This window comes from Conger conger, chromosome 11 (genome assembly GCF_963514075.1).
Source record: "Conger conger chromosome 11, fConCon1.1, whole genome shotgun sequence".
In the NCBI taxonomy this organism is placed as follows: domain Eukaryota; kingdom Metazoa; phylum Chordata; class Actinopteri; order Anguilliformes; family Congridae; genus Conger; species Conger conger.
In genome coordinates this window covers 35,864,728-35,892,666 of record NC_083770.1, presented here as the reverse complement: position 1 = coordinate 35,892,666, position 27,939 = coordinate 35,864,728, and the positions used below count along the sequence as shown (strand labels likewise).

General features: G+C 43.2%; 1 protein-coding gene across 1 annotated transcript; it reads left to right on the top strand.

Annotated features, from left to right (window-relative positions):
* The first annotated feature begins 109 nt into the window (after window positions 1–109).
* arrdc1a (arrestin domain containing 1a) lies at window positions 110–24,840 on the top strand. Its single transcript, XM_061260285.1, has 8 exons — window positions 110–319; window positions 15,056–15,166; window positions 18,499–18,549; window positions 19,799–19,953; window positions 20,117–20,299; window positions 20,848–21,024; window positions 21,596–22,046; window positions 22,468–24,840. The coding sequence occupies exons 1-8, from the start codon at window positions 202–204 to the stop codon at window positions 22,515–22,517; spliced, it is 1,296 nt and encodes a 431-aa protein (XP_061116269.1). The 5' UTR covers window positions 110–201; the 3' UTR covers window positions 22,518–24,840.
* The last annotated feature ends 3,099 nt before the right edge of the window (window positions 24,841–27,939 follow it).

Here is a 27,939-nt window from a genome sequence, read left to right as displayed (position 1 = left end):
CCCTCAGTGGACAGAATCTGTGTAGCAGATGAAACCGAGAAAAAAACTGGCAATCCGTCCAATAGTCCCACCCGGGTGCCGCCCTGACGTCACGCTCCCCGAAGCTGGATGGCGATTGAGCCGCAGGTGGGACAACAGTAGCCGAGCAGCTAGGACGGTAGCCGGTGTCACTGTACGATTTGCCTGTGTTTGAGAGACGACATGGGAAAACTCCTGGAATTCGATATCACTTTCGCCAACAACAAATTGGTCTATAACCCCGGCGAGTCGATTTCTGGAACTGTGAAAATAAAAATAGGCAATTTGCTGCACTACAAAGGTGAGTTGGAACGTTCTTTTTGTCGATACTTCGTACAGCCTCCTTTGTATTTATTACTCGTCGTAGCATTTGTATCGTTTCCTTGACATCTGTTTCAATAGGACAGGGGAGTTACATCTTATTTAAGAATTCAAGTTCATACGAAAATATGCTCGTAATCAATGTCCATGATACCCCAGTTCAAAGTTCTGATGAGTTCAGGATAAGTTATCTGTTTCAAGTTTTAACTTGAAATCAGCAGTTGGCTTTGGCAATTCGATTGTGAGGAACCTACAGTAGTCTACTATATTTCATTATCGATTGGCTTCCATTTGTTAAATGTTTGTGGGTAATGTGGGTAATAACTGTCTTATTTTACGTGAATAGCTATGTGTTGATATTTCGTAGTTGTGTTTAGTCTATATTGATGACAAAATGATATTTCTCCTAACGAAGTTCGGTTTCTTTGTTCTTGAGGAATGACATTCGGTCTCCCAACAGCCTATCAGTGCTGGAAAAACCAAGCGATATCTCGGGAAAAGTACAGTTGTTCGCTAAAACTGGGCTGTTGCCCTCGTTCCTGTGTATTTTCTTGTTTTTTTTTCGCTGTTTTGGGGGTAAATTAGCTCGTCCTATTCAAACCGATGTTGTCTCTCCATTAAATCCACCTTGCGCAGGGATGTCTCGCAATATCTCACAAGGTCTTACATTTGTGGAAATATGTCTAATAAAATCAGTCAGTATCAAATGCGCTTCTACAAATGGCAACTTATAGGTTTTTATAATTCATCTTCATCTTCATTTGTTCAATTAAAATGAAGGTAAGGCGGTTTATACATTATAATATAATTCAGAACTAGTCCTAAATTTGAAACCGATCAATTTATAATTTATACATTATGTCATTGTATGCTATAGATCTAGTTGTTGACATAATGTATTACCTACTAAGCAACTGCGTGAGTCCGTGCATCTGTTGTGGTTCTCGGAGATTCCTGAGAAAGTTGTGATTAATGCGACGTGGGCTCCGGGATGTCCGAAGCCAGTAGCCGTGTGACGCAAAACGAAAAGAAATCACCCCGTTGAATCAATGTAAATTTGGTTATTCTACATTGCATATACCTTCATATACCCCATTACCTCAAAACTATAGCTTGTTTCTCACTCTTCGATTCCGGTGATGTTTAAAGGTTGGTTTCAAACTGAAAGTTCAGAATAGAACTTTCATGTTATATTTTCAGATCATGTGAAGTACGGTCCTTTCTCCGGTTTGTTGCTGAATAACTTTGAAAACTGTAGCCAAGTTAGTCTTGGCTTGTATTCACATGTGAAGTGGCAGTTTCTCAGAATGGTGTAGATTTTCCTTGGCAAGTGATGTGACACAAAACCGTCACAAGATTCAGCCCCTCCAGATGAGCTTTACAGTCTCTGTCAGTCCTTGACCTCTGACTTCTCCAACTGTTATTAGCTGTTGCTGTTGTAGACCGTGTGGGCAGCCCTAAAAGGGCGCCCCCTTTCACTCTCACATAGGACTCACTACTCTTTAAATGAAAAATTGACACTCCAAATAAAAGTATTTCTAACATCCAGATCTGTATGCCCTGTTTGACAAGGTAACAGAAATTACTCCATTTGACGTAGTGATGGCTTTCCTCTTTAACACAGAAAGTGCACTGACAATCATGCACTGGGCTGTTTGTTGTTATTGTTACAATTGAGAAATTGGCTACATTTGCACATGTCTGTCAGTCAAGCAATTTTTGTGTCAGTACAATGTTCCAATACAAATAGGTCATTGTAGATGCTTTGATTATGAGATGCGAAACACTGGATGGGAATTGTACTCTAATGTATTATAATGCCACATCTGAAGACTTGTTTTGCCAGACACACAGAACATAGGTGCATGTTATAACTAACATGGGGACAAAATGGATGAATAAAATTGCAGAGAATTGGCAGAGTTCAAATTGTCTAACCAAAAATAACATAGCACTGACAACAGCTTAATTTCTATTATTGTTGTTGTTATTGTCTTTGTGTCAGGGTATTGTCTCAATGGCAAAAATAAGCATTGAAGTGTAAATGGTCTGGAAAATGGATTTGTGTGGGATTACAGAGAGGAAAATAGAATCTGTTTGACTGCTTGTGTGACCCTCAGAGCCAGCCGCACACGGTGGGGTTAAAACGCCTCATAGCATTCCAAATGGTGTCAGTCATGCCTTAGAGTCGATTCCCATGACAACAAGGAGAAAACACCTCGAGAGTGTTAAAAAAGAAAAGAAATCAGGAGTACCCAAGACCAGTCTCCCCATATTTCTTGATTGTTGGACAGAGGAGTGTGTGACCCATAGTTCTATTTTGTGAGAAGGATCGTGGAGTACAAATACCTACCTGAAGCTTGAAGCACTGTGTGAAGTGATCTGAATGAATATGAGAATGGGATGTAACCTCAGGGCGTGTTTGGTCACATGTTCCAGGCACGCACTAGCCAGTCAGCCTGACAAGTGAAACACTCTCCCTGGGCTTTCATCATAGAACCCCCCCAGGAACCCTTTGTCTGGGGTGCGAGACGTCCGGTTTAAAGTGGTCAGGGCCAGGTTCCAGCAGGTCAAACGAGGGAGAACATTGGGCTGAAATCATTTTCGCATTTCATTTTTTGCCTGCCAGCATCACAGTATGAATGTAGTATGTCAAGTTCAGTGACAGCATTTGGCCCACATGCAAACACTGTATCCCCTAACTCCTCCTTAAAAGAAAAGAATGCAATTAATTTCTTTAAAATCGAGTCAAACGATCAGACCCATGGATTTGTTAATTTCATGTCTTTGTTTTTGATGTTCCATAATGCGTTTGGGGAATCTTTGTTTGTAATTCATACTTTGGTACAGTACCTGAAAGTCCATTTCGATGCAGGGCTGTCCTTGCCTCATTATAAGTACAGTTTTATATTTTGTATAGCAGCGGAACAGGTATGCCGAGATTGGCAAAAGGTGCTACATTTGCTGATACAAAGTGGAAATATTTTTGGCATGTTTCACAGAAATGGTAACTCTCAGAATTTTCTTGTGGTCTCTGGAATGCTGCCATACAATGAAGTATGTTTCTTCCATTGATAAATATCCGTTTGTTTGCATTGTATGTAATGAAATCATAGACAAACATAATAAAAGTTTCGTAAAGCACTTTGCATGTTATATTGATATTTGATATTTTTGTCTTGAGACTTCAGACCAGTTTGGAGAAAAGCTAATGCTTTTTTTGTGCCACCCTCTGGGCAGAACTTGACATAGGTATTAATTTATCCAAAATCAATCAATCAATCATACATAAAAAATAAATTCTACAGATACAATTGGGCAATTCATACTGCATCCTCCAGCAGCTCTTGTCTTGGAGCTATGGACAGACGTGCTGTGTCAGACACAAGCTTGTTCTTTCCAGAGGAGTTGTTTACATTTGTTGCTGATGGTTTGGATACCGTGGAGCATGGCATGACAGCTGCTAGGCCTGCTCTCCCCTGGTGGCCAAACCGTGTGGGATGATAGCCTAGCTATGCACCTGCTAGGTTTGGTATTTCATTTTTGCTGTCACTGAACTCTATTGCGAATGGTGATGTTTGCCTGAAAAGTGGAGGGGCACACTGATTGATTGGTCAGAACTTTACTTGTAGCAGCAGTTTACAGCATTGAAGACCTCTCACTAACGAGACTGAATTGGGTTGTGCAATCATCATAAAGGCTAACACAGACTTTGCTCATCATTAGCATGTTAGCGAGTCATTGTGAGGCTTACAGTATCCACTGATGTATCTTTGCCTGTCCTTCTCCAAACCTCTCTTTGCAGTTCTGGTGTTCTTGTGAAATGGTCTGTAGGGATTGAGTTGTGCAAATTAGCCAGTGGCACAAATGGGTACATACAGTGCAGTCCGTAAGAAATTGGACAGTGACACATTTTTTGTTGTTTTTCAGTATATTAGAGGCATATCCCCTACACTCTGTACTCCAGCAAACAAGCAGTTGAACTAAAACTACAGAGCAAGTGGAGTGCAGAGCAAAAACTATGAAAAAAAGTTTCACAGTCCAAATAATTATGGACTGCACTGTACGCATGAAACTGACTCGCTCAGGTGACGTGGCACAACTGGACTCCTGGACCTGCTGACCCAGGTGGGGCTGTGGTCAGATAACCGGTTTGGCCATCTGCTCCAGCAGCCTCTGTGCAGGAGAGCCTCAGCTGGCTGGGACACCTGTTGAATACTGCTTGTCAAAAAGCAGGTACCTACCCCCTATCCCAGTAAATGAAAGCTCGGAATCCCATGCAAATGTTAGCACGAGCCCCAGGCCCCGTAGCGGCCTTAGCTTGGAGAGGGAGATGAAACAGACACTGTTTCAATAACAGACCCCGGTGTCACTTTGGCCTTTTTATGTTTGCATCTTTAATAGTGGGCTGATGTAGATTAAAGCTGCTGCTTCCTGTTCAGCGGTTAGCCTTTGTGATGATGGCTGTTGTGATTACTGGAGCTGAGCTCAGCAGGTGTCTGAAAGGGAGAGGGGACTGCAGCAAAAGCAATAATGAGGAAGTGGCTTACATGACACATTTGGACGTAAATGTTTGAAACGGCAAAGCAAAAGGCTGCAGTCTGATCAAGTTTGGAGGAATGTAATTTAAATCAGCTGGCTGCATAGTCTAGTCTAGTCTAGTCAGCATAAAGCCTAATTTAACCAGGCTTTTGTAACTGAAAAGTTTGTGTGTTCGGTTGTGCCTTTGAGCAAGGTAACGGTACTTAACCAAACTTATCTCAGCAAAATATCCAACTGTGAAAATGGATGCAGGGATGATGTAGTCTCTTTCTGTAAATGGTGGAATGTAAAACAAATGTGAATGAGTACCATTCATATCGAACCTTAAAGGGTTGCGGGTGGAAAGAGAAGAGCAGATAAAAAAGGAAAGGGAGAGGTTGTTCTGGGGTTGAGGACTTCAGGCTCATCCGTCAGAAGTCTCTGCATTTGTTCAGTGGGTCAGACTAAAGATAGACCAGGCAAGACAGCTGATGTCCAATTACAGCAGTCTAGTTCCCGACCCCTTAGTCATTACCTCTTATAGGGACAGCTGGAGTTGGAGCCAAACATGCCAAGGAACAGCAGACCTGTGCCAAATGCGTAATTGTTTTGGGTTCAAACATTACTAAGCTTGTCTGGTGTATGGGAACCTATGAAAAATTGCTTTCTGGTCCTCTTGGTTGACTCAGTTACACCAGGCAGGATCAATTGAACGCAGAAATGTGATTCAACCCTGGTCTGCATCACAGTACACTTCTTCTTTTGTTATAGCATTAGGAACTGAACATTACGGAAAGTTTACCTCAGAAGGCAAACCAAATAAGTCAGCCAAAGGTCAAAATGTTATTTACGACTAGTACTTTTTCTTGCGAGCTTTCCAGCAGTGGAACACGAGAACGTGGCCTTGTGTCTGAGTTCATCCTTTCCCTCGCATTGTGCTCAGAGTTGTTGGTGTTCTGCTGAGAGCGCGGTGGAAGGAGGGCTGGGTTTGCACTGCATAAAGATGCTCTGTGAAAGCTGGGTGGGGGTGGTGGGGAGTTCTTGCTGCGCTTTATGACTCTTAATTAGATTCCTCCTCTGACCCACTCACCCTGGTTTATGGAAAGCATTGAGCTGTATTTTTTTGTTTGTTTTCTGTTTCCTTTTCACTTTGGTGCTGTTTTCGGAGATCCGAGGGGAGGAGCTCCCTCAAGTGTGACCTCCTTGACGAGGGCCCACTCTCTTAAAGCCCCTGGTAAGGCCTCAGTGCAGCCAGAGGAGCCTGGCTCTAGAACGCCCCCACTGTGTAGCCTAATACTTCATTTCAGAGCAAAGTGAAGTCTTGAAGCTGACTGAATCCATCACTCATTTCTGCACAGGATATGATAAGGAGTCGCTGCAGTTTTGGACTGTTAAACCACAGCATGCCTCTCCCCTTCCTGTTTTTGTTCTTCTGTTAAATGCACACCCTATGAAATCTGTGATTAGTATCACTTCCGTATCCATTACTCAATTATTCTGATACCTTAACTGGTGAGAGGTGCTTCTCTTTGGACTGGCTGCCTTCATTTGTAATCTTAGTAGCCTGACTGCACATTTTCCCCATCATTTGTTGAGCACAAAGCTTTCCTCTGTCCTGTTTGGATGAGTGTGAAATGTTTTTTGCACACCACACAGGGAGGTTTAAAGGTATGAGATATGACTGAGCTTAGTTATTTTTATAATATTGTCAAAGTTAAAAATCCTGCATAGTATGCCTTCAACATTCCAGCAGAAACGTGTTTTTCTTTCAAATGTTTGTCAAGTGTGAAAGAATGTCTGAATCGTTGTTGGCCGAGAACCTTTGCGCGGGGCTGTGGAGAATGTGCCTCTGTGCCGTCTGCTGATGGACATTCCTGGAGCGGCAGGGCTTGTCCCCTCCTCCTCCTCAGCCCATGCCTTCCGCTCCAGGGTGAGAGCTCTGCTGAAGTTTCCCCGGTTGTGCCCTGAAGTCGCGGCACTGAAACTCACCTGTGTTCAGTCACGCATGAGAATGTAGTCTTATGTGAAACTAAGCCAATAACAAGACACTGTGTTGCCCTTTGGCCAGATCTCTATCTGCAGTGAGTTTCACCTCACTGTGCTCCATTAGTGCTACGCCTGTCACCATCACCCAACGAACAGAGCGCAGGGCGGATGCTTCAGAGCAGACGTCACATGACTCATTTTGTCTCACTGTCCACATTTTGTTGTTTTGAAATGAGTCTCTTGTGTAAGGAATTTGGGCTGTTTAAGATTGTCTGATGTATGTCTGTGGTAAGCAGGGTTGTTATCAGGTGACGGGTTGACAAGCCTACCAAAAAGGTCTTTCACTTCCTCTCACTGCATCAGCACAGTTCTGACCATTACACACCGGGGAAAGGCGGTGGTTGGTGGGGGTGAGTGAAGTCAAGAATTGGGGAAATTGAGTCCTGGGCTGTTCTGTGCGGGTGTCCATGTCCAAATGAAAGGCAGTGGCATACAAGAATAGTGTGCGTGCTTGTGCTCGTGTGGCATGTGTGCATGGGTGTGATGGATTACCTTGTCATGTTGTTTCACAGAAATGCTTTGTGCCTTTGTTTGCACGAGGAATCTCAGATTTATTTGACTGTACTTTACAGGGTGCATGGGTCTCAAAGCATTTGCATAAAGGAACGAAACAAAAGCTGCTGCTGGACACAGCCTATTGCAGCATCACTGTCTTCACTGATTTGCCACACATGGCCTAAACTTCAAGGGGTCCATGTGATAAGCGATAGCCCCTCCCCCAGGTTCTGCTAACACTAATAAATTCAGGGTTGCCAGAATGTTGATTTAGTGCTATATGTAGCAGGTTGGAAATTCACAGGGAAAATTTAAGAACGAAAGATGGGGAGTCAATTATAGATGGGAAATATTAGAGAACAGCATGGAGAACCGAAATCTGAAAAAACCTTTAGAGGGGAAGTTTGAAGTGTATTTTGGGGGAATAAAATCCTAGGCGACTGGCAACCCGGCTAGCTGCACTCTGTTGTGTGACTTCCTGGAGCGGTGTTTAAACACTGGGTGAATTATAATTTTTGACATTCATGCTAAAGTGGTGGAATGTTGCGGAGCTGGTTTTACGTATGAGATATGATCGCAGGGCGTTTGAGATGATATGGCTTGTAGAAGGTGTGTCATTCTCTAGGTCATACACATGTGTATCCTCAGCTGTTTGTAGCCTGATAGAGCTTGTGATTATGATCAGTGCAGTTTTCAATTTCTGTTGTCTTGATAATGTCAAGGTTGGTTAAATCGTAGATAGACCAGATCTTTTAATCATACCTTTCCAGTGAATATTTTTCCCCATCTACACCAACACTTGATGTTACATTCATTTTTGTAATTATTACCTTGTAAGCTAAATCACAAACATTTGTAAGTAACTTGATACTTCCGAACATACGTAAGCCTGCATTAACTTTCTGTGAATCACTCAGTTTTCATGAAGTCATTTGTATGTGCTGCATCTTTACAATGAGATACTCCTGAACAGTAGGCAGTATGAAGTGAAAGTGAGAAATTGCGACCAAGACATTAGCAGGTCAGTTGGTGAAAGGGAGGGGGTGGCTTCACTGAGATAGCAGTGCTGACTGACATGTAGACTCCCTCCAGCTGTTGAACACACTGACCCCCCCCCCCCCCCCCACCCACACACACACCCACCCCCTGCCAGTCTAACATCCTGGTACTGAACAGCTGTGAGCAGTGAAGGGTTCCCAGGTCGGAAAGAGCAAAAGAGCTAGTACAGGATCTGGGGTCATTAGATACAAAATAAATAAAGCCATTGCAAGTCAATAAAAAAACCTGGCCTCACAAGGTTTAAACATTGCGTCTGTCCATGGTGTGAAGCAGTGACCCTATTTTCATTGAATACAATATAGTGGACTTTACATTATTTCTCTCAAGTTTAGTTGTTATTAGTATGGTGCTAATTCTCTTTAGGATTTAAAGAAAACAATCAGTCCTCTCTAATTTAAGCCGCTGCTATGTTTAGATTTTTATTTCCGTCTGGAGAAGAGAATGGCAAACCTCAGAAAACCTTTACAGGAGAAGCAGAAATAATAGCAGGGATAATTGCCTGGAAAGCATTTCAGAGGTCGGAAGGTCAGCAGCTGTGAAAAGACTGGAGGAAACACAGCCAAACCACACATAAACAGATGACAGTTCACTGAGTGTGTTTGGTTGTATGTCTGAATATTTGACTGTGTGTGTACATGTGAATTCATAAATATTCGAATACTCATTGCGCAGTATTCTTCTTCTTTGTCATAGACTGTTTGAGTATTTCTGCTGACTCATATCAGCATCTGGTGGAAGACAAGTTTTTCCTCTGCCTCTCATATTGTGTTATTCTCAAGAAATGAAACCAAAATGAAGCTTCCTGTGTATTGCTGTCTTCACTTCACTGTGCAGCTGTAAACAAGGAAGTATAATTAGGAATGAAATGTTTTTTCTCTTCCTGCCAGTTCTGCCATTTTTACCCACATGCTGCATTGTTCTAATGTCACAGAGGTCAGATTCCTGTGCATTTGTTAAGTCCGTTCTCTGATTGGCTAGCCAGCGTTGCAGTGCAGCCCATTGTTACCGGGGAGATTTGTTGTGGGTTTTTTTTTTTTTTTTTTTTTTTTTTTTTCTTCTTCATTAGTTTCATGTATAATCCTCAAAGATGTTGAGGCTCACTATGAGATGGATTTAAATCAGCTGTTTGTGCTGAAGCATAGTTTCTTAGTCATGGCTGGTCTTCTGAAGCTTCTTCCTGGAGGATTTCAGTGTTCCCTGCTTTTTCTCAAACTCAGAGCAATTCAAAGGAATCAGAAATCCCTCCTTCATCAACCCTGCAATTGATTAGATCAAGTAACCTAAATATCTGGGGCAGATTGATTCACAGGCTACACCCTGCATTCATCTGAAATGAATGTCCTATTTATTGTACTCTGAATACGGAGTCTTCTTGGCAATGTGCAGTCTTTCACTGTATGCTTATCTAGAAAACCGCGGGGCATCTTGGGTTATACCAAGAGGCCTGAGGCGGTAACAGCTCAAAGACTAATAAGGCACAGCTGGGTTTGAGCAAAATTACATTGAGCTCTACAGCTCTTTGAAATAGGACTGGAGTGGAGAGTGAAATACCACCCAGATACACTTGAGATTAGCCTCATCCCCAGACGGTCTTTCAAGGTTACGAGCCCGTAGGTTATGAGCCTTACAAGCGAGTCCTTGCTTAGTTTGATATCCCCATCGTCATACAGGAATGTCAGATAGTCACCACTGCACTCGGCTACCCTGTTACCAACTCCTGTAGCCCCACTAACATAAAGCCCTGTGTTTCTATGGTTTCATGTGAATTGTCCAAAGGTAATGCTGTTATCTTGGATGTGTAAAAAGATTGAGTGCCTGTGGAATACACAGTAGAAAAAGGGTTCTGGAAAAGTTGAAATAGGTTCTCTGCCTTTTCTGTTTAGCTTACCAACAACCCCTGGATGAACATTAATATTTTTGGCTGATTGGATGACTTCTTTGAGAATTATGTCATAATCACTGGATGATTCTACACCCTGATTTTGATTTCACTGAGATGTATCAGTGTCACATATGCAGGAATGTCAGACGGAATATCTGTTTTCATGTACGGGAAATGGCCCTGCCTCACATGCGTGTTTAATGTTCAGGCAGAACCGGTTAAGAGAAAGCCTTTATGAGCCATTGGGATCAACATGCAAACCCAGCCCAAGCTGTCCACTCCCATGACATTGTTCTCTGGAACGTTTACCCAGTGCTGTGCTGCTCAGCTCGAAAGAACAGCAAAAACATTCCACACTACCCAATGAATGTTGACTATGTAAGTCTATGTCTCTGCTGTTACTTTTCATCTACAGAGTTGCTCAACTTAATTTTGGTGAATTGGGGAATACTGAGACTAAGAGAAATAAAGAGAGACAAATTAAAACAAACCGAGACAAGGAGAGACTTACTAAACTGATTTTGATTGCTTGGACAAGTTAGATTGCCTTTCTGTTCTTTAATTTTATACTATGACATATCAGTGTCACACTCTGTCTGACTCGCCTGGGATGGAGATGTGGCACTTCCAGAATTTTCCTGCTGTTCACCACGTGGAGAGAGAGAGAGAGAGCGCCCACACCAACACAAAATAAATGATAAAAAGTATTTGCCCTTCCCCCTCACAAGTTCTGGGCAAAAATAATAAATTAACACAAACTAAGATTTAAAAAAAAGGCTGGGTCAGGGAGATATCTAGACATGCCCAGACATGCCTTGGCTTGTCCAGATAAATTCTTAATGGCTGGTTCCTTAGTCTATGAGAGAAGCTGCTGGCCTGTGGCTATAGCAGATTATGTAATTCAAGAGGTGGGGTCAATGCGATAGTTCTGGGACTGCAGCACACCCAGAGTATGCAGATATGTTGGATGAGCACAGAGCTGGCTGGGGAGCAGGAAACAGCAGAGGGAAAGCACTTCCATTTCTGCTGCTGACTGTTTCCAGATGCATACTTATGGGTCCGCCAGGGGCTTAAACCTCTACTGTTGCCTGTCAAGCAACCTACCACTAGACCAGTGGTGCCCAATGTCGGTCCTGGGATAGAAACTGTGTTTGGAACAAAAACTAGCATACACAGTGGGCCCCAGGACTGAAGTTGGGAGCCACTGCACTCAGCTACCCTGCTACCAAATATTGTAGCCCCACTAATTAACAGTGAACATTTTGGAGCATTATGTTATAATCACTGGATGTTTTTGCATTTTGATTGACTTTGTGTTCTTTCATTTTACTGTGATGTATCAGTGTCACGTGACCCCCCTGGGAGGGAGATACGGCAATTTTGGAATTTGTCACTTGCCACGTAGAGAGAGAGAGATAGCAAAGTGTAAACCCGCAAAGTGTAAACCTGGCGACATGGAATGATCTCCCAGTTTGGGCCCCGTACTGTGGAAATTAGTGCACTTTAAGCACCTGGGCTGATTAGTTACCGCAACCCAGGTGCATGTGCTGTCTCCGCCAGTAGGCAGGGTTGAGATCTGCTTCTCCAACATAACATCTGCTTCTGCATAACAGGTTTATGTATCACCCTCTCCCCCTATACCTCAGGAATCTGATCTAATTGAAGTTCTTTGGTTCAAGTGCAGGAGTTCGGCAAAGTGTGGAAAAACAAACAGGCTTTACAAGATGGTTTGAAATCCTTGGCTGGTGCTGCAATAAGTTACTGGTACTGAACATTAATAGATTCCGGATGTTTAGGAAGATTATAAGATTACAGTAAGATTACAGTATTTTGTGTAATAATTATTTTTATATTTGTTTGTTTGCTTATGTTCTGGCGGCACGGATGGTGCAGTGGGTAGCACTGCCGCCTCACAGCAAGGAGGTCCTGGGTTCGAATCCCCGTCGGCCGGGGCCTCTCTGTGCGGAGTTTGCATGTTCTCCCCGTGTCTGCGTGGGTTTCCTCCGGGTACTCCGGTTTCCTCCCACAGTCCAAAGACATGCACGTTAGGCTGATTGGAGAGTCTAAATTGCCCGTAGGTATGAGTGTGTGAGTGAATGGTGTGTGTGCCCTGAGATAGACTGGCGACCTGTCCAGGGTGTATTCCTGCCTTTCGCCCAATGTATGCTGGGATAGGCTCCAGCCCCCCTGCGACCTTGATCAGGATAAGCGGGTTCAGATAATGGATGGATGGATGGATGGATGGATGCTTATGTTCTCTTTATTGTTGGTAGGTCCTCTTATATTATGCAAGTTTGTGGGTTTACAAACCTTCTCAGCCCATGACCAATCCACATATCTTGATTGACAGTTTTGTGCTGTGAAATGTTTCTTCTAACCTAGCTCAAAGAGGTCTCAATTTTCTGGTGTCTGGATGAAGAACAGTGTTACAGGATGGATTGCCTTTATCTCCCCATTACCTAATCATGGTCATTCTTCTGCTTTACTCCCCAAGGCTCTGTGTGAAGCCATGCTATCCCGGTAGATTGGGAGAGGAGGCGAGTTCAGCATTAGTTTGACTTTGGACCAGCCATTATTCGGTTGCAAGCCACTTTATTCCCACCATCCTTGCTAGCTGACTGGGTTAAAAACATAATTTGGATTCAAATACTTTTCTATACTTTATTGAGCTATCTTGGTTCTTGTCCTCTTGGTTGGCTCAGTTGTACCGGGAAAGATCAATTGAGCACAGAAACACATTTGAATCCAAAACAATTATGTATTTGACCCAGATCTGCTTGCAAGCAGCACAGTAAAATGTTTAGTGTTCATTCAACTATGTGGTCCATATGTGCTCTGTAACAGTTGATTTTACGCTGAACATTTTACTGTGAATGTGGCGAAGTGGTTAAAGAACTGGGCAGGCAGCTCAGCAGTTACATAAAGAAACAACACCCTTTTCTGCTTCCAATATGAAATCAGCTCACAGCTGTCATTTCTGTTTTTCTGTTCAGTGTTGGCTTCAGACCTTTTCTTCTTTTGACAGCTGTCCGACGGGGGTTTGTTTCGAGCGCGTTGTGCTGGATGAACTTTTGCATATTTGCAGCCGCTGTTTGCGTCGTTCTGGCCACCGCTCAACTCCTCCGAGCCTCCTGGTCGAGGAGCCAGAGAGGGCATCTGCCAACGAGCGGCCCAAACGGTGCGGGAAGCAGTGCTGAAAGAACATTCATACCGCTGCTGCTGCACCCTCAAGCCAGATTTGACTTCACGTGTGAAAGGCACGCAAGGCAGGGGCCAGGGCATGTGGCATTTAAGGCGTATAGTTTGCACCAGGAACAGAGTAAAATGTTCAGGGTTAAATGAACATTTAGTGTGTATGTGGTCTCTATTGTCCATAATATGTAAACTCTTGAGTTGAATGAACACTGGACCTCTTGTGAAGTCTGACCAGACGTTTAGCACGTCAATTAAATCTTTGACTGGGATGATGTGTAGCTGATGTGGTGCTGTGTGTGCAGGCGTTGTTTTTAAAATCTGCTTTTGCTTGCGATCAAAATGAGGGGGAGGTATCGATTCCTGCATGGCTTCAGCTAGCGGCCTGGTGGGGCCTCATCACCAGCTGTCTCTGGATTGGCTCTCGTCCATCTGACAGTGTCCATAATGTTAAACCCTGCATTACATCATCCGCTCTACACGCCCACCGTACTGTGTGGTTTTAGTCTGCACATGTGGTCGCCTCTTGTTTCTTCTGTGTTCTGATGAGAAGCTTTGATAGTGAGTGGATTAGCTTGCGATTCCAGGCCTTCCCTCCCCCATCCAGCAGTTCTGCTAAACCAGGGATACTCAAATCCAAACCTTTTCTCACAGGAAATCAACTGAGCAATTAGAGCAACTGATTGGCCAGACTGTCTTCTCACCTGACTCCCAGGTACAGGGAGGGTGAAACCAGCAGTTCTCAGACCTCAATGATTTGTCATTGGTCTCAACCAACCTGCTGTGATCTGCTCAACAGATCACACAAGATAACAATTTGAAGGGGATATTTTATTGTTGATGTAGTTGTCTGTTATTGCTATAGAAGATGGCTAGTTTTGTTGTGTCCTAATGTCTTTGTGTCCTGAGAAACATGAAACGCTGGAGCTGCTAATGCTTATAAACAATGCAAAGTGGAATTTGAAAGTATTGTCTGAGATATTTTCTGATGAATGTGAGAAGTGAGATGTAGGGCATCTGGGAGATGTATGGATGTAGTGTTTGATTTCAGACTTGGGCAAAGTATTTGAATTCAGTCAACATTTTTTAAAAGGCACCGTGGGTTAAGCAAGACAGTGCCCTCCCCTGGTGTGGAGTTGCTCTGCATTTGTGTCAGCCTTCCTCAAGCACTGACCCATATGCCTTCCTCAAGCACTGACCCATATGCCTTCCTCAAGCACTGACCTGTATGCCTTCCTCGAGCACTGACCTGTATGCCTTCCTCGAGCACTGACCCGTATGCCTTCCTCGAACACTGACCTGTATGCCTTCCTCCAGCACTGACCCGTATGCCTTCCTCGAACACTGACCTGTATGCCTTCCTCCAGCACTGACCCGTATGCCTTCCTCGAACACTGACCTGTATGCCTTCCTCCAGCACTGACCCGTATGCCTTCCTCCAGCACTGACCCGTATGCCTTCCTTGAGCACTGACCCGTATGGCTTCCTCCAGCACTGACCTGTATGCCTTCCTCTCCACAGCCGTCAAAGTGAACTGTCAGGGCTCCTGCGGGGTGTCCAACAAGCTGAATGAAGAGGATTGGGCGGTGGAGGAGCAGTACTTCAGCAGCACGCTGTCTGTGGCAGATAAAGGTGAGGCTCCATTGTCCTTCAGGAGAGCAAGCGGAGGAGTATGTGCTGAGCTGGGGGGTGACCAGCAGTAAATGTTGCTGTTGTGAAATGACCACCAGTGTGAATTAGTATATGAATTTGTATAAGGATTGTAGTGTAGTGTAATGTTTAGGGAACTAGGCTTGTAACCTAAAGGTTACAGGTTAGATTCCCTGGTAGGACATTGCCACTGTACCCTTGAGAAAGGTACTTAACCTAAATGTCTTTAGTATACAGTACAGTGTAACCATCTTAGGCACATGTAAAGATGAAATTCATGGTTTTAGATAGAGAAAGTTACTATAAAGAGCAGTGAAGAATTTAATCAAATCAATATTTGGTATGACCACCCTTTTCTTTTTGCATTTGCACAGTACAGTACATAAATGGATGATGGTGAAGACAACAAGCAAAGCTCTGGGAGCTGGCCTCTCCCCATAGCCACCAGCATATTTAACCAATTTACAGGACTCACACAAAGGACTGATGCTTTGAAGGGAAAAAAGAAAATAGAAAGTACTGAAATTAGTACACAGAATTTTTTTTTTATTAAGTGGTGAAAGTTCTCTCATATCTACTGCTGGTAACTCTCTAGTCTTTAGAGGTTTCTGCACATTATTGGCTGCCATAGTGTTTGTTTTTTATGAGCTTTGAAATATGAATTGCGTTTCTGGTTCTTCTTGAAGGCAAACCTCAGAATATTCCCAGCATGCAGTGTTCAGCCAGTAGAATCACAGATAACACACACTAATTTCTCCCCAGATTTCAATACGGGCACAAAGACACTACAGGTCTGTTGCTCGCACCAATAAATCAGAAAAATAGGAGACTCATTAGCAAATGACCATTTCGCCAATCAAAGTGGTTCTGGTAATGTGGCAATGCAATGTCAGTCCCCATTCACTAACTGTGTCTCCCTCCCCAGACATACTACCTACTCAAGCTAATTTGCTCAATTTTTGGAGGGAGGAAAATATACCCAATTGAAGCCATGGGAACTGTGCTGTAGAACATGCCTTCTTCTGAGACATTAGACTGAGTTACTGACTCATTCTGGTCATTAAAGGTCCCATGGTCTCTTATCGCAAAAAGCAGGGTGCTTCCTGGGAACCTGACCAAACTCCTGTTTGGGCCCATCTAATCATCAGCTCCTATACTTTCCTCAATAAATCCCTCCCTCTTCACCTCTCCAACTCCAGGCATTGTGGGCTTTTGGGACTGAAGGACTATAGTAAGGCAGGTGGTTACACATGGGTGGGGTATGATTGTAGCTATTCCCTCCTTCTCCCAATGTAAAAAGGTTTGAGATCTTTCAAAGGGATGAGCTATGTTAATGAAAAATCTGATTGAATCCATTGTGCATTTCTTCATGGCTGAACAATAAGAACTGAAAGGGCTGCCAATACCATAGTCACGTGACCAAAGCTCCCCCATTTCACAGGGGGATTTGTATATGGTTTGAGAGTCAACCTCCCTACAGACTATGCCATATGGTCTCCCCAGTGGATGCCGTGATGCATGCAGTAGCTATTACTTATTATTCTGTCACTAATTTCAACTACACTGACACCGTGCAGATGGATGCACATCGTTGCCTCGTTGCAGTTTTCATGAAACAGCTCTCCTCATTCTCCCTGTCAGAGTTGATCTAAGGCCATGAGAGAGAGGTGCAAATATTACTCAAACGGCAAGCATCAAAGGAACCACGGCAGTCTCGTCTTCACGCCATGTTCCGCTGTGCACTCCACACGGGCATGGAAGGTGTTTTCGGATTCTAAATGCGGAGACTCTGCCTGTTCAGAGATCCTTTGATATCGTTTTTTTCCACCCTTTCCATAAATAATTCCTTCTGAAGTTCTTCTGCTCCAACGAGAGTCAGTGCCATTAATTGTGCATTGCCCGGGATTGGGAAGAACTTGTGATAAACTTTGAAGAGTCCTGTGAATGCGTGGCCCCTGGGCCTGAGCTGCGATCACATGGTAAGGGAATCAATCACAACTCCAGAACCTGCTGGAAAAAACTGCTTAAGCTAGGCTTGACCAGTTCAGGCCAGCTCCCAGCTCCACATGGTTTGACCAGCTCAAGCTATGTTTTGAAACAGCTGGTAACTGGTCGCTCAATTTTCAAGCTGGTCAAGCTGGCATAGCTGCATTTCACAGTTGGCTTTGCTTAGCCTTGAGAAAGCAGAGAATGGGCACACTCTTCGTTCCTCGTAATGGAGGCTGGGGTGAACAGCGTCCCTGGATTGCACAGTGGACTGACTGCAGAGGAGATATCAGGCCTGAATGACTTCTTTGGTCTGCTTTTAATTATGTTGTCACTTTGTAAAAGAGAGTTCCTGCTCTTCTGTGTCACAAGGCGGCAGTTCAAACAGGTTTTGTGTGCCGTTGCCGGGATTTTGCTTCGAGCAAAGTAATGTTGAGATCGTTTGTGGAAATCGAGTACGATTGCAATTATATAAATATGTATAAACAGCAAATCACCTGTACATCACAGTATAAGTTACAGCACTGTGAAAAAAGTATCTGCACTTTCCTGATTTCTCTACTGTTACATATTTGTCACACTGAATGGTTTAAGATCTTTAGATAAAATGTAATATAAGACAAAGGGACCACAAAATACATTTACATTATTTCATTAATTATTATTTAATTAGTCTAATGAAAATATATCAAACACCGATATAACCCATGTGAAAAGTGCACTTGCACTTCGTAACTTACACTGACACTTTCAATACCTTTGGCAGCAATAACAGCAACCAAACACAAATAATTTTCATATCAATCTGACATGAAGTGTTTTATGACTAACATCATGATCAGCCTTTTCAAGTGAAGCATTAATGAAAAATTGATGCCACTTTGTGCCAGGTCTTGGAAATCTTATATAACGTAGTTACACTGGGGCCATGAAAGCCACTGTCAAGTCAGGATATTGCCCTTTGTTTTCAAATATTGTATTTTTAAACCTGGCAATGTGAGGTGCCATAAAGTACTGTGTCGTTTTGATGGTGAAAGTGTCATTGCATATGAGTATGACAGTATATGTCACCGGATCACTATGTCACTTGACATTAAGAGTGATGTCAATTTGACACTGAAAGTGGCATAATGACCGGTTATGACAGTGGAACAGACATTTATGTTATGTATGTTTATGTCAGGTGCTATGTAGTGTTTATGTAGGTGTCATTTGTGCATTATCTATACCCCCTTGAAGTGGTACCAAACCTTCTTGTTAATTTGGTGCTGTTCTGAGATTAAAGTAATGAAATGAAAGTAATTGGCCTCTGAATGTCCATCTCTCAGGTTCACTGGCTCGTGGAGACCACAGCTTCCCCTTCCAGTTTCTCATTCCAGGTGAGTTCAATAAGCAACATTTTGGCTCACATGCCAGTCAGCCAGTATTCCTGTGTGCTGTGGAGGCAGCTTGACATGAGAATCTGTCTAAACTCACTGAACACTCCACTGGAAGTGTGAGTCTCATGTTAAGTTGGCCTGGGAGACACTTACTTGGTACTTCTTCCTTTCTTCCTGCCCGCCCATCCAAATACTATCTCACCTCTCACCTCTTCATCTCTTATCTTCTTCTGTTTAGAGTTTCTTCTTTTCCTTCCCTCTCCTTTTCTGCTCTCCTCCTCTCTTGTTCCATGTCACCCTCACCTCTCTCAAAGTCTGCACTCTAGATTTCTTTCATATCTTTATTTAACATATTTTCCCTTTGTGGCCTCTGATTACACCCTTAATTGGAGGTGCTCAGTTCATGCTGTCAGACAAATTGCCAATTTTGCTGTGAGACCTGAACAATATGCAATTTCTTTGGGTTTCAGACACATTCAAGGACTGGTCTAGATTTTGGACATAAGGAAAGTCAAACCAAGCTGACCTGTTAGCTGTGGCTGTGGTGTCTAAGTGGCTTTTGAGTAGCTTTAAAGCAGGCATTATCAACTCTGGCCCTGAAATCCAAATCCAGCTCTAGTTTTCTTTTCTCCCAGGTAATTAGTGCTACGGATTGGCCAGAGTGTCTTCACATCTGACTCCCTTTAAAGCAACGATCAGGGTGGAAAATGATCCCTGCTTTAAAGACTCCAACCACCGCTTAGTTTCACAGCCTACTAACCCACGCAAACAAATGCACACTTCTTCACGTTAAGTTAGTTCAGTTTGACGGTACTGTTGACTAATGTAGGCTGTTGGGAGCATGATTTAATTTGAAAACTATGTTGGGCCAATTTGTTGGTGTCAGAAATACTTTCAAACTTTTACACTTACATTATTAAGCCTTGGCTTAACATGAGAATAAAGAAAACTTCTTCCCTTAAATTGCTTATAATGGTTCAACTTTACGATAGTGTTGACTAATGTAGACAGTTGGAAGCTTGAATTAATTAGAAAAGTAATTGGGCTAATTGGTTGTAATTGTCAAAAACATGTTCAATTTAACGCTTATATTATTAAGCCTTGGGGCAGTGCTGAATGAAGAAAAGACGTACACTGCCCCAAATCGATAGTGTTGGTTGCATGACTGATGAATATGATTGGACTATTCCAAAGTACACAGATGGGAGGGGGAATGCTTGAAGTAAATGTGCTTCCTGCCCCCCTGCAGATACAGCTCCCACCTCTTATGAAGGGCCATACGGGAAGATCACCTACAGAGTGAGGGCTTCCATCGACACTCCCCGCTTCTCCAAGGACTACAAGGCCCAGAAGTCCTTCTATCTGCTCAAACCCCTCAACCTGAATGAAGTGCCTGACATCGAGGTGAACACATTTACATTATTATTCATAAATATTTGTTTTTGTTGTAGTTAAAGTGCCAGGCTAGAAGGGTTGAATCTCAGGTTGAGAATCGTACTACCTTTTGAGAGGAAAGGTTGAACCTGAAATAAACACATTATTTAATCTCTTTCTTTAACCTTCGCAGAAACCAAACTCAACCACAATCACAAAGCAGTTCACGTACCTGCTGGTGAAGTCGGGCACACTCACACTGAAGGCCAAGACTGACCAGCGAGGCTACATCCCTGGCCAGGTCATCAAGCTGTCCACCGAAATCCACAACAAGTCCAGCAAGCGCACAGACTGCGTCCTGGCCAGCCTCATTCAGGTAGGCCATGGAGGAGGGACAGTGGGCCAGATCTGGGTCTGGTATGTACTAGCACTACATGTTTTGGACTCAAATACTTTTCTGCGCTTTACTGAGCTTGTCTGGTATATTGGAACCGATTAAATGCTCTCAAAAAGGGCAAGCCCTGCCTTATGGTACTCTTGGTTGGTTCGGTTGCACTAGGCAAGATCAATTGAGCACAGAAAAGTATTTGAAACCAATTACATATTTGACCCAGGTCTGCAATGGGGTTGGATGGACACTCACCTCAAGCCCCGTGGGAACAGAGCAGCTGTTAAAATATTACAATCACCCCCTTTCCTAAACTCCATTCTCCTTTCACCTTTGTGTATTTTTCACTTTTTAATGTTTGGGCTTTGTCTATTTTCTTTCAGTTTGTCCAAATGAATATCCCTTATTGACCCACTTATTTTCATGTGTTATGTCATACGTACATTTTGCTGTATATTCACCTGGACAGGGTATTAGAATGTCCGTGTGAATTGTGTGTGTTGGACTGTGCTGATGGACCGCTCTCCCGTGTGCAGAAAGTGACGTTCAAGACAAAGCGCGTGGCCTGTGACTTCCGGACGATCGCGGAGGTGGAGGGCGTGGGGGTGAAAGGGGGCAAGCGCGCCGAGTGGAAGGAGCAGATCATCGTGCCTCCTCTGCCCCAGTCTGGCCTGGAAGGCTGCACCCTCATCTCCTTGGACTACTTCCTGAAGGTGGCCGTTACCGTGGTTACGCTCATTCACTTAGTGTGGAAGTAGCCATCAGAGGCAGCTAATTACGTACAGAAAGAGCTGCCATGAAATCATTTGTTCTGTACGTTTCTGAATGGTTCACCGATCCATTCACATAAACTGAATGGGGAAAACTGCAGTAGAAGTTTGCCCAGCTGCCATCTGGTGATCCAACAGCGTTCCAGTTTTTCATTGGTTCAGACATTTTGGTTGCTATCTTGCAGTTCTTTTTCTGACCAATGAGAGGCATGCTGTATTTCTGCTGCACACAAGCGGTGTTTCTTAGGTCGTAGCTGGAGAGGGTAAAGTGAGGGTGGACATTTCACAGTCAGCCCACCTCAGTCAAAGCTCCCATTACAGTGCTTGAATAATGAAGTTAAATTCTCTGTCCTGGTTCCTGTGTGTCTCTCTCTGACTTACATTCAGAATAACTGAACTCAGAAGTCCTCAATGAAATGAAATATACAGTGGGCTTCAGAATTATTAGCACCCCTGACTTGCAGAAAAAATACTCCCTGTGTGAACATGAATGTGAATCTGTGCTGTTGTGCAGGTGTCTCTGAAATCTCCCGAAGTTTTGGTGATTCTGCCCATCCACATCGGGAACATCGCCTTCGACCCCACCATCCCCAGGGCCCCGTCCCAGCACCCCCGGCCCAGCGGGGCACCCCGGATGCCCCCCCGCCCCTCTCCGCGACGCTCCACCGGGCCCTCGGCGTCTCCCAGCGCCCCGCCCGCGGAGGAGAGCCCCGGGGGGGCCGAGGGCATGGCGAGAGAGGCCATTCCCACCAAGAGCCACTCGCAGCAGGACCCCTTCGCCTCCCCCAGCGCCCGCGCCCTGACCCCGGGCTACCTCACCGCCCCGACCCCCCCCGCCGGACCCCAGTTCTCCCTCTCCACGGGGGCTACCATCCCCTTCTTCTTCGAGGGGAGAGCCGGCCCCGTCCCCACCCCCTCTCCACTGGTCTTGCCCCCTGATTACAGCTCGCAGGAGTACCCGCACGGTGAGCGCTTCCGCAGTGATGGAAAACCCGCCATTTTCAGCGTGTAACCTAGTGGTGAAGGTGCATGACTGGGGCCTGGAACGTTGGTGGTTCAAGCCCCAGTTTGGCCACGATAAGATCCCTGCTGCTGTTGGGCACATGAGCAAGGCCCTTCAAAATGTTTTACTCACCCTGTTCGTCACCAAGCAACAACAGCTCTAACATACAAGCGTCTCTGACCAGTCTGAGCTTTGCATTATTGGAGCGTTAATGGGTAATATCTCTTGCCTTTGGCTAGGCTTTGAGGAGTGATTTTCTTCTGTACAGTGGGGTTCTGGAACATTCCACATACTTCCGTATTATCTGGTACCATGATGATGATTGTCTTTGAACTGTCTTTGGTCTATTCCTGTCTGACACTCTCCCTCTCTCCTTGTTATAGAACCCCCTCCCACCTATGAAGAGAGCTGCAGCAGTACCAGCAGGATTTAAAGTTTCAGGCAGAGTGCAAGATGCCTAATTTTACCACAGCATCTGCCTGGAAGTTGACTATCCCTGCTGGATATATGGAGAAGGCTGGTTTCATCTTGAACGGAATGACATTTTCATCATGTTGTAAACTTGTTTTTCCCGACTTGGAAAAGGGATTATCGTTTATTTATTCTTTTGTGCGTTTAAAAAAAAAACAACATGTTTCCTCTCCTGTCTGTTGAAGTTGTGGCTGTGCAGTTTTGAGCACTAAAAAGGATTTACACAACAAAGTGCAGTTGGGCTCTTAAAATCTTTGGGCCTGGCACAGTCCACAAAAACAGGACCAGCCTTTTTAATGTCAGGCAGTTTATGTCTCTGTTTTATACTTATATTAGCATCTGTGATGCCTCAAATTGAAAATACTCTCTTACTACTGAATGTGTTTTACTCAAATTCAATGTGGCCTTACAACAAATCATCACAAGGTGCAGCTCTTGCTGCCCTATTACAGTGAGTAGCAGCCTCGGACACACAAGTCATTGCGCGTCATGAATAACCGAATCTGTAGGCGGAGTTCCTGAACAGACACCAGCACCCGTACATCTCCTTGAAACAAAATGGCCGTATGACTGCACTTGAACAGCTGGACAATTGGACAGACTTGCCTGAAGGACAGGCTGGACTTGGGGTAAGAGGAGATGAGGAGTTATATTCTGAGCCATGGACCATGTAAAGGATGGAAGCATGTTCCCGATGCATACCCCCACCCACTCCAACTCAGCCTAATGTGATTGGGGGCACCCTCGAGACCACTCCCCCACTTTTTCGGCTGAACGGCAGGACTGACTTGTGCTCTGAAATATAATGGAAAACCAGCTGCTTTGCACAGATTCTTGTTTGAAAGGAAGGGGATTTGTGTTTCCCAAGAATGCCTTCTGTGTTTTGTTTTTTTAAAGTAATTTTATTTTAAACATAACTAAAATGTAATTGAGTGTGCTGGTCGTTCTTGCCACTAGTCAGATCAACTGACGCTTTGGAAATGTATGTATACATTATCTGTTTAGGTCAATGGCAGTACGGTCAATATGGTCTTGTTACATGTCCATCATGTTGATCAGATGTTGTACCACGGAAAATCGTGTTTTATGGGGCTAGTAGAGCATTTTTGATGTCAGATAAACCACTTATATTTTGCAAAGTAAAATGTATTATAGCTGTGTAGTCAAACTGCTATTTTTTAAAATATATCTTTCAAGATATGATTTTGTTTACTGTTGCTTAGACACAGTCAAAATGACCTACAGTAACTTCAAGTATCGAGATTTCAGCACAGCTATCTTCAGTTAATACTTACAAAAGTACCACTATTTATTAGCATTGCCTCCACTTTCTACTATTGCCAGGCCTGAGGTTGAAGTGCGATAACATCTATTAGATCAAACATTTGGACTGTTGGCCTGAACTGACAAGAGTGCAATGATTCAAGTTTCAACAAACCCCATCCCATTTCCTTCACAACAGCAGCCCCTAGTGGCAAAAAACTAAACAACCTTTCTACCACCTAGAGGACAACAAGCCCCGGACAGAGGCGGTCGGTTCCTGATTGGCTGCCTGCCTGAGGAATTAAGATGGCATGCCTATTCGTTCACATGTACATGTTTCTGCTTGTGGATTAGTACAGTTGCAGTCAGCAGTGATGGTCTATACACACCCAGTTTCAATCAACAGCAAAAACCAACAAAGAAAAAATCTGTTTCCTTGTTCCTTTTGCACCTTATGTTTACATTGTATATTATATTGTAGATCTCTAATGGCACTGCCGTGATGTGTAGGGTCACGGCAGTGGAATAAACGTTTGTTTATGCCACTTGCCATTTATGTAATGTTTTAGTCTCTCATTCCATCCGTTTCCTCAGGAATCACTAAACCCAGCCAACGGAATGCTAAACATTACCAAAATGCGAGAGTGTGCTTCTGTTAATTACTAATTACAATTACTATGCAAAAGCAATATTAGTCTGATGTTTTGAGGTTTTGTTGTCTGCAAAGGTGTAAAAGTAGATTTATCAGTCTACCCCACAAAAATAAAATTTGCTAGCTTTATTCACTCCATGTTGTACTGATTTCCTCTCTGGTGGTCTGTATGGGTGGTTTGCGCTTTTGTATTTTTCTGTTTGTAATGGTTGTCGTGTCATAATTATGTTTGAATATTTTATTTGAATATATTATTATTTTTTTCCTTTGGGTTTTACCATTTTTGATCAGTGCTGTCAACTTTGAGTCAATGTTACTGTTCAGAAAGTTTTTAATATACACGGTACTAATAAATTTATCTTAAAATGCACCATGCTTGTAAGACTGTGTTACAATACTTGGCCACCTTCTGTTTTCTGATTTTTTTATTGTGGTTCAGTCAATGAAGATTTGTGCCGTAAACATGGGTAAGACCCCATCAAACAGGCAGGCCATAACTGGCCTCTTCCTGGTGTAGGGTTGCTTCACCAGGTTACTACTTCATTAGCTTCTCCAACTGATGTGGCAGGTGCCTCTTGGCTACCAGTTGTCATCAGGGAGACACACTTCTCCTTGGCTCTAGCTCTCCTGTAGTAGGAGTAGTACTACTACTACTGTGTGTGTGGCCTATATTGTGGAATATATTCAGTTTTGGGCAAGCTCATCACCTTCAGTGCTGTGTGTGCTGGTGCAGGTGGTAAAGTGGTGACTAGAGTGACTGATCACAATTACAAAACTGGAAGGAAGAAGTGTGGAAGAGGGGGGTATGTCCATGCCATCTAATGCCACTGAAAAGTATTTAAATGATGTAAATTCCTACTCCCGCTTCCCATTTGCTTGTCTGCTTGAGTTATTGCTCCCAGATAGATGCTATTTGCAGATGAGACTGCAGGGGGTTCTTGTTAACTAGCTGAACTACACGACAATGGTGGCACTTAAAAACCATATTTGATTTTACTTATCATGCTTCGTTTATTAATGAAACTGGAAAAACTAGTTTGTTCATAGATTGGTTGCAGGAGCACTGAATGTCTGAGTTGAGGAGTCTCATGGTACCAGTGCTATGGCCACTACGGGGCTTGCGCAAATCAATTTACTTTTAACTGCAATAACTGCATGACGTCTAGGATCCAATGACCTTCACTGCAGCATTTCATTTGGGGGGAGGGCATTCTGTCTTCAGTCTCCTCTTCAGCAAGTGAAATGCATGCACAATTGGATTGAAATCTGGTGACTGACTTGGCCAGTCCAAAACTTTCCAATATTTCCCCATTGATGAATGCTTTGGTTGTGTTGGTAGTGTGTTCTGGGTCATTGTCTTGCTGCATGATAATGTGTCGCCCAATGAGGATGGAGGAATTTCTCTGCCAGACAAAAATCTGTCTGTACACTTCCAAATTCATCCTACAGCTGCCATCCTTTTACATCATCGATAGAAATGAGTGAGCCTGCTCCAGAAGCAGCTATACATGCCCAAACCAAGCCACAACACTGCCTCCTCCATATTTCACAGGTGAGGGGGGCTGTTCCTTCCTTTCTCCACACTTTTGGCTTTCCAGTGTTTCGGTAAAGGCTTGTTTTGGTCTTATGTGTTCATAAAACAGGGCATAAAACAATCCTAAAATCCCAGAATATTGCAGCAGTAATGATTTCTTTAGTTGCTCTGTAGTTGCTGTAGTTGCTCCACTAAAAAGTAAAAACATTATTGAGAAGTAAAGATCTTCTCCTTGGTATACTGACCACACATGGGTTCTAAAACTGAAATCTTTACAACTGGACCACAAGTGGGCTCCACTAAACTGCAGGTATTTCTCTTGGTTTGGAAAGAGTGCCTTGGTGCATAAGCATGCTCTCTGTAGTGCTTGGCCCTCTTATTTTTAACAATTAAATAAAAACAATCCGATTTCTGTTCAAAACTGTTGCTGAACTAACTAATAATCATGCAGCAACCAATCCTCAAATCCCAGCATCTTGCAGCAGTGATGATTTATTGACCTTCATTAGTGATAAAATAATATACGTTAGAGACTAATAATAATAACTTTTAACATGTGTACATGGTATGGGCACCTGGGGGCTAAGAACAAAAATAGACTATCCAGAATTACAAACATGGGCAGTAAAATTATTTGGAAAGAGCAGAAATAATTTGGATGTATATATAAGATGAAGGTGAAACAAAAAGCCAGACAAATTGTATCTGATTCTGTTCATCCCCTTTTTAAAGAATTTACAAATCTGCCCTCGGGGAGATCCTATATGCTTTCATACCAAATGCAATAACTTTGTTAAATTTGTAAACATCATTTACACTAGAACCATGTCTGTTATTTTTGTCTGTACTGTGCATGTTGTGCTATTTACTATTGTATGTATTGTGATTTATTTATTTATTTATTTATTTATTTATTTATTTATTTACTATGATGTGTTTTAACCAACCTTGTGAAGCCAAAGGCAAATTTCCACAATTGTGGACAATAAAGATTATTATTATAACAATAGTAATAATCCTAGTTCATAATAATGTATAAACCACCATGGGAATATATCTAAATAGCAATTCCAAATTCAAACTACCATTTAACAAAATAATATAATGCATTGTAAGGCAGCTGTCCTCACTCAAGTATCCCCACTCACTCTGATAATCATCATTGCAGCCCTGGTGCCAGAACAGTGATTAGTCAGATATTCAGTAGACTACAACTGCCACATACCACAGTGTTCTGCTGTTCATTTCCGAGATTATTGATGGGGCGGGGGAGCTTGCATTCCACTGTCCTTTGTCGCAGAGATTATTGACAGGGGATGGGGGGTAAAGCTTTTTTTTTTTTTTTGTAATGGGGATTGCTGACAGTCCTGGAGGTTTGCCACTAACAATAACATTGGTACCAGCCATTTTGCTTCGGAGGCAAAGCACCTCCCAGATCCGGCCCTGCTGGTCCTTTGATGATGTCAGAACACTGTTGGAGCATTGGCGCAACATAATTCTGTGTGCTGGCCATGTCTACAGTGTCTAACATCCTTCTTTGCTTCTTTTCCCTTGAATTAAATAACCTCTTTGTTTAACCTATGTGGATGACTTTGAGCAAACGGATGACTGAAAAAAAAATCTCTCTTCTATTCTCTCTTCCAACTGACAAAAGAAATTAATATATTTGCCAACAAAAAGTTTTAAAGAACTGCCAAATGTGTCTTGTATATCATCTGCAATCATACACAATAAATAATGTATAGGCCTATTATAGCCTATGCTTGAGCGCCTTTAAGGAACCGAATATAATTTCACATTTTGATTCAAAAGTTACACGAAGCAAAGACACTTAAGACTCACAAAGCAGTCCGAATATGGCACAAGTGTTCATTAGTAACCTAATTGTTACTTATATTAATTTATTTCACAATGACGTCAAGAACTGGTAAGTAG